Here is a 12,010-nt window from a genome sequence, read left to right as displayed (position 1 = left end):
CTTCACGGAGAAGCATGGTGGCCACCTGAGAAACCAGGTCTGTCATCTTCATTAGGTTACACAACAACAATCTTGAGGATTTCTCGACCCTTTTCAGTAATGTGCTGTATCACCGTGATGCTGCCATTCAATAAAGACACAGTCTTTTTTGTTACCTTTGCACCAGCAGAGCCAGGTAGACCTTGATCGCCCTGTAAAAGAAAATAAATTCTGAGTACTTAGAGTAAGACTATTAGGCAAGAAAAACACATTTATAGTATTTTTCTTCATCTGAAGCATCAGACTTCTCAGTTAAAAAGAAAGCAACCTGTAATTCAGGAGTTACGATAACACATTAATAGCTCTGATCTGGTATACTGACTGGACTCAATCTTGTATTTCAATTATTGCTGCAGATTTTAAGGGTTTGGAGCACACAGAATTGAACACTACAGACCACATCCACATGCTTCTGAATACAAATGTCAAAATTCTTATGGGATATAACAGAACTGGAAACTGGTCCCACTCAAGTTGTCTAGGGCACCCTTCCAAACACAGATTGTGATGACTAGGAAGATTTAAAGGTTCCTCTGCAACAAACAAGATTTTATCAATATTTGCCTTTATACATTTTACTTGCATACTGTTTTTTTCCATTTCATGGAATAGACAGACAATAAGAATGTACACAAATAATTATTTTTCAAATTTCTCTGAATCAAGTGGAATAATTTTTATGTTAGCAAGCTCTTATCATTACTCACTCAGCAGAAATATATCTTGAATAAAGTCTGAAAAAAATGAGTGTCTGAAAAAAGCACTAGGAGTAAAATTATGATTTTTTTTCTAAAAGCTATGGCTAAATTCCATGTCAAAGGGAATGAACAAATGAACAAACTGAATTAACTTTCAATGCATACTGTTGTTTCTTCCTGTTATCTTCTCTGGACTAATTTGGAATAATGTACAAAACAGATATTGCAATATAAATTAAATCAAGGTTTTCAGAAAAAAAATAGTTAAAATTGAAAAATACTTGTATTGAACAGGTGCAGACACACAGTGCTTCAATTCTAATTGAACTTTCATCAAACATACACAATGCTGCAAACAAACTCAGTGAGGCAAAATATTGTAGTCCTTTTTTTTTCTTTTTTTTGAGGATTAAGATTTAAAAAAAAATAATTTTTCTTTAATTGCTTCTCTTTCCTCATCAATCTACTCCTATAGCTCTTGATTCATGTTTGATTTACTTCATCTAGACTTTTTTCTGTTCTTAGGCTCCCTCATGTAAAACACACACCGCTGATTGCAGTGGACATGGGTTTCAGGTGCCTGCTTTGTAACACACATATTGCACCTCCTGGATGGCTGCTGGTTCCCATGAGTGCTGCACTTTTACCAGCCTCAGACTTTTGATACCACAGCTCAGAACACTCAGCCTCCAGAGATAAAAATAAATCAGTATCATGGCTATTTAAGACTTGCCTTTTCATGTCCCTTACAGCGTGTGATCTTGCAATACACACTTGGGAATTTACTTCCAAGTTCTTGTGTGTAAGGTGCGCTGTTGAAGCTCACTAGAGAGTGACATTGTCTTGTAGTCTTTGCTTCTGCTTTCTTTACATCCTTCTTGAAGTGGGGTGTAGAAAAAATGGTACTTAAATGATGTTTTGATTAGCAATGGGTTAGGTTAATTTCCCCAAGTTGAGTCTGTTTTGCCTGTGACAGTAATTGCTGAGTGATCTTTCTGTCCTTATCTTGACCCATCAGCTTTTCATTGGCAGGCACCTGGTGTCCAGCCAGTGTAGGCCATTACTTTGTCTCTTGTTTGTCAATTTAAATGGTTTGTGCTCCTTCAGACTCGTCTCCCCTGTCATATAATGTGCTGTCATGCTGTGCCAGGCTGGGCTAACTGGAGTTCTCTCTTTCCCCCTCCAGACTCACCTGTCTGAGCCCAGTCATGACTGGCTTTTGAGTGGCAAATCACAACAGAGTAGTTCATCCTGCATATCGAATACTGCATGCTGCAGAAAATGAGACAGCATCCAATAGGAAATTCTGGATTTCTGAATATGCCTTTTGAGATGTGTTCTACTAAGCCATTAGTATCTGGATTCCATTAAAAAATACTGAAACCAGATGCTATTGTGTTGCAGGGACAACTGTTTATGATTTTTACAGCCTAGAATTGACAAAGATTTTCCACTGAAGCAGGAGCAAGACAGACATTTAACTGACCTTTTCTCCCTTCCATCCTGGTGGGCCAGCCACTCCATCACGGCCAGGAGGACCTTGAGGACCCTGTAGATGACAGTAAATCTAAAGCAGGTGCCACTTGAGAGCTCAATTTCTAGAACATGTGTTTAAGTATTAGGGACCAGCTGAGGATACAGCATTATGAAAGACTAATGTGTAGCACCTCCCACCACTAAGTTTTAACACTTTTATTTCTTGCCTTCTGAGAGTTTGGCCTTGTATCCAACCAGTATTTAAATATATTTTAATAGAAAACTATATACAACAGTCATAAAATAAGCAAAAATAAACCCCAGCATATTGTAAATATAACCTTAACATGAGAGATTATGGTGCTATCAAAGCAGGTTTTGACAACACTGTAAAAGACACCATGGCGTTGAAATCCCCAGACACCTCAGTTATCCACACTTTTGGCAATGTCAGTGCTAGACGAGACCCAGCTGAGGAAACCTTAGTATTGACAAATCAGTGGCCAGGTTTCCTGGGTGGTAGATTCACTAAAAGCATGTGGTAGGGAGGGAATGGTGTAAAACAGGAGTCTTCTGTGTTGTCACTGAAAACAGAAAAGCCAGAGGTCTTGATTCATAAAACTGTGATATCCTCACGCGGGAACAATGAGGCTGGGCCTCTGCTCCCCATGTGGGGCAGCACTTGGCTTATTCAGACTCACTTTGCCAGATGTCCCTGGGCAGCTGAGCCTGAAGGTACATTCCTACACTTTCAGGAGCAGTACTCCTAAAAAGTCCTTCTGCAGAAGAAAAGGTGCTGCCACTTTGCTTTGGTTGATGGTGCTCATATTGTTCATGACATCTTACTTTAATTTTGCCTCAAAAAGTGTATGTTAAGTTCTCCACCCAATTTCTGGTGTTGTATCCATGACTTGTATCCTGTGTCCATTTGAGTGAGCAGGCAGACTGGGAAACTCTGGCTTTGTAGGGTCAACCAATAAATCAGTACAGGTATTGAAGTGCAGCCCACAGTAACTAGACATGCATGAAAGGTAACAGGCATATTGCACAGCCTACATTTTTAAAATTGGGCTCTGAAAGCCTTTAACTGCACTTACAGAGTGTGTTGTGGCCTCTGGAGATCTTTAATATTTATTCATCTATTTTGAGGAGGGATATAAAAGGCTAGTGGAGGAGATAGAAACCATTGTTTCCCTCTGATGTTTTCAGAATTATCACAAAGCCTCATTTTTCTGTCTCTCTCCCTCCCTGTCACCCCTGGTTTTGCTCTTTGAATGCACTGTGAGTCATAGAGTAACTAATGAATTATTTTTAATATTGAGAATAATCAGAAATATTTTCAATATGTTTCAAATATTTTCATATTGTGTTTTGGCATGATTACCTAGACAGAAGAGAATAAGAAAAGAGGTTGAGCTAAGAACAATAACTGTTGTAAAATTTACTAATAATTTGCACTGTACTGCTTATCAATTTTAGGCTTCATTGTGCTAAAATTGCTGATTTCCTTTAGTGCTTTAGAATAGTCTCTCTTATGTAGCTAGCAGGCAACATTGGGACATTTATTACTCTCATCATGGTATATTAATGCATTTGTGAGCTACCTCAAACAAAAAAATTATGATAGAAAATATCCCTATGCAATGCTGTGAGTCAATTTAACTTCATGTAGCATTTAGGAAATGTGTATTTAGTCAGATCAATATCATATCAGTATGAGATGCACTGTGAAGCAGTTTGTGCTGGGCTATTTCCCATTACTAAATGCAGCCTTTACTCAAATATTTCCAAGACATGTTTGTTGGGAGAAGAAGTGCTACATCACAAAGTTCCTGATTTAGCAAGGACTTAAGTCTGTCCCCAACTTCAAGTGATTGGCTGGTCTTCTGGAATTAGAATTCACAGCTGAAAACCCTGAATAACAAAAATGTGTTAATGTGGTACTTAACGAGGGTTTCCAACCAAAAAATTTCCGCTAGAAATTGATCTCACTTCATTTATCCAGAGTGTGAAAATGTGTGCAAATCTTTGAAAAGCAGGATGACAGCTTCTCAGGTCATCTGAAAATGTGGGACTGCATGGGTCTGTATTCATAATAGCTGGAATTTTCCCTCAGCAGCTGCAGATTTGTCCTGGACTAATTCTTCTGAAAACATTCTTTAGTAGTCTTACTAACATTTAACTTCTACTTTTTTAACTAATATGTTTCCCAGGAACTATCCTGAAACAATGATTTCTGTTGCATTGGAAAACTGACTGTCTACAGGTAGCTCATGTTATTGCCTGTGAAATCCCCAATTACACAAGAGGGAATACACTCATCTTTAAAAATAAAAGATGAATCAATACTTATTTCTCCATTTTTAAAAACATTCCCTTTTACATTATTCTTTCATGAAAAATTGTAGTACTATATCCTAGATAATTTTAATTACTTTATATTCTGAAGATATAGCAGCAGCCACAGGAAAGTTGAAGATACATTTTGTATTGTGAAAAAGGTGTTGAAGAGAACCTCTTAATCTAACTCTACTGCACTTTATCAAATGCAGTAAATAAAACATTAGGGTAACTGTTATTTTTATTAGACTTGCCAAAGAATTATCTTAAAATTACATGTTTAATGCTCAATACAATTTGATCTGTCTTGGATTCAGAAAAGAAAACAGATACTGTTGGGATTACTGTTTAGCAGTTACATGAAACCTGGTCACGATTTCAGACTTTTATATTTTATGCTGCCATCCATATTACCATCAGTAGATGCAGAGAACAATGGATTTCCTTGTCTTCCATGCACTTGACTCTTGAATCCCATATTAAAGTCTTTCAGGTGCCTAATTTCTTTCTGCACAAAAGATGCTGCTTTCCACCTGGATGGCCAAACACGTTTTTGACTTTGTATCAACTTCCAACTTGCTTATTCTCAAAAAACCTCCCTCCAAGACAGCTCAGATATAGTGAGATCTCCTTTCCAACACCTGTCACCATTACACTTTCTTGATATATGCTAATGACACCTTGTCGGGTACAGAAATGGTGACTCACTTTTGAGTGTCGTGGGATGTACAGGACAAATCTTGTCCTGAGAACAACTGCTGCTGGCAGATTGTTGATAGGGAATAAGGGACCCTTATTGGTAAATGTATGGAATCAGAGGTTATTCTGAATTGGAAAGGATCATCGAGTGCAGCTCTTAGATGAATGGCCCACACAGAGATCAGACCCACAACCTTGGCTTTATTAGCACCATGCTCCAATCAACTGAGCTAATCTCCTAGCTCCAGAGCTGTTCAATGATAAAAAAAATTATTTTCTTCACTGAAAAAAACACTTTACTGAGGATTTATTTACAAGCTGAACTTTAGCAACATTTTTTACGGTAGAATTACTTTTCACATGTCCGGAGGAATAAGTGTTTTTACCTAGCTGAAGAAAATGATGGAAGTGGAAAATTCAGTTTATTCTACAAATTTCCTGAAGCTTATATAAATGATTTAGCCAACTTCATTTTCCTGAAAGTACCACTATAGGAAAACCGATACTTAGTCTTATTCAGTGTTGGCAAAAGCACTTAATTGTTATTTATTCTGGTCCCAATTCACCAGTATCTGTCTGTCAAATGTACATTATGCTGTGCAGTAATGTGCTTTGGTTAACAAGACTTTTTTTTTTAAAAAAATAAATTTGCACAAGATTCAAGCTCTTAAATTAAGAATGTTCTGCAATTTTTAGAAGAATTATACAGACTGTAAGTCTTAGTGTTGCAGGACAGAAACAACATCAAAGTTTGTGCACAAAAGGGTACTCACTTCAGGGCCTGGTTCCCCAGAAGCTCCATCTTCTCCTGGTGACCCAGGAGGTCCTACACCTGAATCAGGTGCTGGCTTTCCTGGAAGACCAGGCAGTCCTGGAGGGCCTGGTGGCCCTGGAAGACCCTGGATAAATCAGCAGGACTGTTAGAAATTATCCTAGCCAGGTTAATTTCTATATACATGGAACAGGAAAAACCTCATAAAACTGCTCAAATGGATAATTCAGGCTCATAAAACTCAGCTGGGGTTTCCACCCCACTTCTGCTAGACTGAGAACCAGTTTCAGTTTCACAGATACACCCTTTCATTGGGTCACACTGACCTCCCTCTCCTGTGCTCTCTGAAATGTGCCACCTCACACTATGCATTGGCAAGCAGGACATTGAAAACCAAAAAATCTTGTGTCAGCTCTCTGTAACCCAGTAGAGACCTCAGACATACCCCAAGGATTGACCTAATGTTAAGAGACCTAAGCAGAAGGACGCCAAGGGATCATTGTATCATTGGAAGTGGTTGGTTTTTTCTCCTCTACCATTTCATAGTGTTTCTCCATGTTATTGCTGGAGCACTGAGAACCTCTACTCATGGTCAAGACCTGCTTAATGCTGTAAAACTGGCCTCTGCTCTAAAGATCTATCCTGCATAGACATGAGCAGAAATATTTCAACTGAATGAATTGAATGGAGTGAAATCAATGAGTGAGTTATCTTAGGAGAAAGAGTGCATTTCAAATATTCCCTCCCATATCTGTGTTACTGGTTGCATTAGCATGAAAAGATGGACAGCTTGAAGTTTTGGGCCATGGCACTGTAAGTCAGGAAATCTTTAATTCTGACTTGTACAGGATTCCATCCGGAAGAGGGTCATCTTGGATTTTCAGTACAGTAAACAGAACCTTCTGCAGAGCTTTCACCTGTGGCCCTGAAAACTAAAACCTTCTGATAATGTTTTCATAGTTTTAGTTATTTTTCCATGAAAGTTCTATAAACATAAGTTGTTTACCACATTTCTTCTAAGAAACATCTTTTGATGGGTGTTTTGCATGACCAGTGTGCTTGGGAAGGTGGTAACTTAACTATCCAATCCCTGGTCATGGTCGAAAATCTAAAAATACCGGAGTCAGAGAATAAAGGCTGGTTCTTTCCTGTTCTAACTCTGAAAGATGTTTGTGTGAATCATTTTGTGTCCTTTAGTGACACTCATCTGTCTTGTTACCTACAAAGAGCATCTGAAGAAGCTCCTAAATTAGGCAAGATAGCTAAATTTCAACGTGTGGCAATTGACTCCTTGAGTCAATTCCTTGAGAATAAGGTATTAAGCATTTTTGAGGAAAAAGAAAGAAACAGAAGAGGAGTCTTGAGGCAGAAACCAGTCTGAGAGAATGAAAAATATCACCAGCTGTGTTGCAAAATAGAGGACTCCAGTGTGCTGTAGCATTCTGGAGTTCCTAGGAACTAAAATGAATACAGAAAGCTGCAGTGTTACTGAGGTTCAGTTCACCAGAAAGCTACACCATAAAGCATTTCATACAGACACACATATTTTTTTAGAACAGGTACTCCAAATTGCAAAAACCAAAGACCAGGGTTATACAGCACCTCCCACTGAGTAAAAGGAGCTTATAAGAGAGAAGGAGAGGGGTTTTTTACAAGGGTATGTAGTAACAGGATAAGTGCAATGGCTTCAATCTGACAGAGAGTAGGTTTAGATTAGATATTAGGAAGAAATTCTTTGCTGTGAGGTTGGTGAGGCACTGGAACAGGTGAGGCACTGGAACAGCCCAGAGAAGCTGTGGGTGTCCCATCCCTGGCAGTGCTCAAGGCCAGGTTGGATGGGGCTCTGAGCAACCTGGACTAGTGGAAGGTGTCCTGCCCATGGCAGGGAGCCTAGAACAAGATGATATTTAAGGTCTTTTTATGATTCTATGAATCTATGGTTCCCATTTCTCTCCTCTTTACTGTCTTGTCATAGTTAGATTAAAAGCATTTTCTCATTTTAAAAAGTCCTCTTGCCATTTTTACTTTTTTGGCTGCCTCCTGTCTTGTGCTTCTTCCCCACTCACAAGCACTTAAGCCTTTTCTGACCTTGAAATGAAACCATACAAATTCTTTCTGGATGCTGTAAATTAAGCATGTATAAAACTTGCATTATGAAATTGACCTTCTACAACCTGCTTGAGTAAAATAAAGCTCCTTATTATGAGAAATATCAATATATACTTACTCTTAAAATCTCAGTGTCTCTGATACTCTCAGTATCTCCAGAACCTGATTCTTCAGGTTCCAGTCTATTCTGAAATTAGGAGAATTCTATTTTATATTATTGCTTCTAAAGAGGACAAATGCAAATATCTCTTGACATTTACTGGAAATAAAGCTATCATCTGTATTCTTACAGCAGTCTGTCACCAGTAAAATAAATTATAATACAACAAAAATGTTTCACTTATATTTCTGGTGTTTCATACCATCCTCTTTTGCAGTCATTGAGCACAGTGATAACTATCCTGCAGGACACACGTGCCTTGTGACTGTTTAAGTGAACTGAAGTAATATCTCAGACAAAATTTAACTGGAGAGGTACCTGCCAACATTAAGAATATCCTAAAATTCAGATGTCGTAGATAACCCCAGTTTCCTACAATGTGCCCCTCATTAAAAAAGCCAAATTCTGAGATTCCTACAGCTGGAATAAAATAGATGACTTTTATAGAGAGAAATCAATATACTGAAGCCTTTTCTAAAACTTTTATAAAACATTCTGGTGGCCTGGAGCACCTCGTCCTAGGGATCTGGAGCTGCCTTGCTGGTCTCTTGAAGTCAGCATCAGTGCAGGCTCAGCAGTGCAATGGAACACTGTTAATCTGTTTTTATGCTCCAGAAATATATTGGCATAATTTAGCAGACCCAGAATCAGGGGAGCATATAATCCATTTTGGCCAGTGGAATATGTTCCAAACTATCTTGTTAAATACTCACGATACCCAGTGTGACAGATAGTTTTGTTTAAAAGCCCACCCCAGGATTTCCACTGGTGTCAGTGGTGAACTATGTCAAAGCGTAAAATCAGCTCTCACACCATGAACTGAAAATTCAGGCCAGATTCCTTCTTTAGCTGCATGCACATGTATTCTCAAGGATACAGGGGGAAAAGTCCAAGTACAGCAGTATGATGGATCTGAAACTCATTCTTTAACATTTTCTGAGCACTGAGCATTCAAATTACAAACATTGTCATCGTGCTGCTGTTTTCTAGTATTTAATGACAGAAAACATAACTGACTGTCAAACCATTTATTTGTTCAACAGCAGGAAGAAATTAATAATTCAGGTTTATAATGCCTCTTTGTGGAAATTTTTGTTTAATGTTCTCCTATATATTTGCTGTTTTTGCACAAGAGAGCACACATGTCCACTGACATTTTAAAATGTGCATACTGGCTGTTAACATAGGTTAGAGTATTCACTCACTTCAATCAGACATTTATTTGCATTTCTGCATGAATGTTTTAGAAAACATGATTATCTCTGTGGCAGTCAGGCTACTTTCCCAGAGAAAACCTCCTATTTAGTTCTGGATTCCTCTGTGGCAAGCTGAGCTCACTGACAGAGATCCCCAAATACTCACTAATCCTCTGGAAGGAGCAGATGGTCCTGTGGGTCCTGGTAGTCCAGGGGGTCCTGGCAATCCCTCACCAGGATCACCCTGAAATGGCAATTAAGATAAATCAGCAAGGATTTAACCATAGAAAGGTTATAAGCACTAGCTACAATCTGTGTGGATTTCCAGTCACAAGAGTGGCTGCTTAGATATTTTGAGCAGGATTGGACTTTGTTCATTTCTAAGACAGGCTCCCAAGGAACATGATCTTTGCATTGGCAATGGAATAAAGAACTCTTCCTTTTCTAACTTCTGCAATGAATTTGCAAATGTACAAGCAGCATTAACAGCATTAGACAGCACGTCTTTCCAGAATAAGTTTTAACTGTGGATCTTGTATTTTTAGGGCATATTATATCTGAATCCTCACTCCACCCCCCAAAAAACCCAAACCAAACCAACTGAACCAAACCAACCCAAGCCAAAAAAAGAGTAGTCAGTGTGGTCACACCATGGTACTCAATCTGTAAATTTCTTGATTTTATTGCTACCCTCTGTAATGCTTTTTTCAATACCACCACAACAGAATTTTTCTTCAGTGCGTTGACCTTTATCTACTGCCAACACAATAAAAGACCCTGTTCAAATATGTGTCATTTTCTCTCATAATTACTACAATTTCTTATAATTTTTCTTTCTTACATCACCTCTGACATTTTGCTGAGGTTAGTTTGAACTTCTTCAACTTAAGATGCTTGTGACTTTTAATAATTTTTCTGCTAAAGTCCAGTATTTTTCACTTGAGTCAAGAGCCGAGGTTCTGGCTCCACTGATCTGTGCTTTACCCTCTAACCTGCCAGTTTGCTATCTGGGCTTATGAGCATTTTAATTGTGCCCTATAAATTCACATATTCAGTTACATAGCAGGAAACACTGACGTTTAACCGCCTCTTGGTCACTTGCTCTTTATGCTTGAGAGTTCATTAGATAAATGTATTCATTCAGTTCTTTGTTCCCTGTGGCTTTGTCAAATGGTTCCTATAGTGATACTTCAGTCATATCCACAGAGAATGTGTTTAATTAATTTGGGGCTATTTTCACTGTCTGCCAGCATGGTCATTTACAGATGCTCTTCATTCATTTTAACACATCCTCGCTTTTTTCCTATGACTATTACATTAGTTCCTGGCAGTGTTTGGTGCTTGTTTTCGTGCAATTCCTTCCACTTTGTGTGCGCTGTGAGGAAGACAAAAAACCCCAGATCTCACATTTGGGTCATTTTTAGGAAGTCTGACTGTATCCATTCCCAAGGAGCATCTCATAGCTGTATCTCTGCAGAGAACATGGACCATGGTGAAAAAGTGACAGCCAGCTCCCTGCTCTCCACTGCTATGTAGTGCCCCATTCATTCCTGGCTTTCCATTTTCAATTAGAAGAACCAGAAAGAGGAAGATCCTACTACTATTCCTGCAATTTAGATATTGTTATACTGGAAAAGGTGCTGATTGTCTTTAAACAGCATAACAGTTTTGAATTTTTGTGTATATTCTTTAAGCTTTAGTCACCCTACCAACACAGCCAGGCCTAGGAAATCACACTGATTAAGATATTGAAACAATTTGCTGAACACCTGTTTTTTTAAAAATAATTCACATGTATAAAAGAGGATGAGAGCAGTGTCTTCTTGTTTGTCCTGTTTTTACTGCAGGAATTGTCTGTTTAAAGTATTGTCAAGACAAAGCTCTGCATATGAAGCTGTCAGCATTCCTCAGTGCTTTTGAACCTATTGTTAAAATTTTTAACACTCTTTTGCTAACTTCACAGTTTCTCTTTGAAGTGTCCCTTGAAAATATTAATCCAATTTTTAAATGAAATACTAAGCTGAAGATGTCCTTACTAAAGTAGGCATAAAAGCAATCAGGAATGGACTACTGGAGTATTTTCCTTTCCAATATAACTTCTGCTCTTGACAGCTAAGCTGCTTCTCCTGCTGCTAGAATGTTCTTCTGATGGCAATTCTGATCAATAAACTAAGGCTGTAATGGCCTTTGGCTGTGACGTCAGCGAGAACAGACTGGCTGGGCCCACAGTCCTTAGGTACTTGACTCTGGGACTCCTTTTAGCCCTGCATGTTCAAAGCTAGTATTTTGAGTTCTATTTTGGGGTTTTTTTGGTGGATTTTGCATGAAATAACTTTAAACATATACTGAAATCCATCAGCATGAGTATTTGAAAATAAAAAGCTTACTGGGATGGCACTGGAGGAGTACAGAGCCAGCTTTGGCTCTGTCTCATCTTGCAGCACACTGGGAGCAGTTAACAACTGATGCTACCCAGGAGGCATTGTCTGAGTGAGGTCTCTTTGATACAGACCAAAACACT

General features: G+C 38.5%; 1 protein-coding gene across 3 annotated transcripts in view; it reads right to left on the bottom strand.

The window, feature by feature from the left end:
- Positions 1-12,010, bottom strand: part of COL15A1 (collagen type XV alpha 1 chain) — a 118,187-nt gene that overhangs the window by 53,662 nt on the left and 52,515 nt on the right. For 2 of the 3 annotated variants that reach the window (XM_058831388.1, XM_058831389.1), the window contains 5 exons: positions 9,656-9,733; positions 8,252-8,320; positions 6,026-6,151; positions 2,224-2,286; positions 156-191 (listed from right to left, as the gene is read on the bottom strand). In XM_058831388.1, the coding sequence (XP_058687371.1) occupies positions 156-191; positions 2,224-2,286; positions 6,026-6,151; positions 8,252-8,320; positions 9,656-9,733 (372 nt within the window). The remainder of the gene's footprint in view (positions 1-155; positions 192-2,223; positions 2,287-6,025; positions 6,152-8,251; positions 8,321-9,655; positions 9,734-12,010) is intronic. The other variant, XM_058831390.1, reaches the window with a different exon arrangement.

This window comes from Poecile atricapillus, chromosome 2 (genome assembly GCF_030490865.1).
Source record: "Poecile atricapillus isolate bPoeAtr1 chromosome 2, bPoeAtr1.hap1, whole genome shotgun sequence".
Taxonomy (NCBI): domain Eukaryota; kingdom Metazoa; phylum Chordata; class Aves; order Passeriformes; family Paridae; genus Poecile; species Poecile atricapillus.
This window is presented reverse-complemented; position numbering and strand designations above follow the sequence as displayed.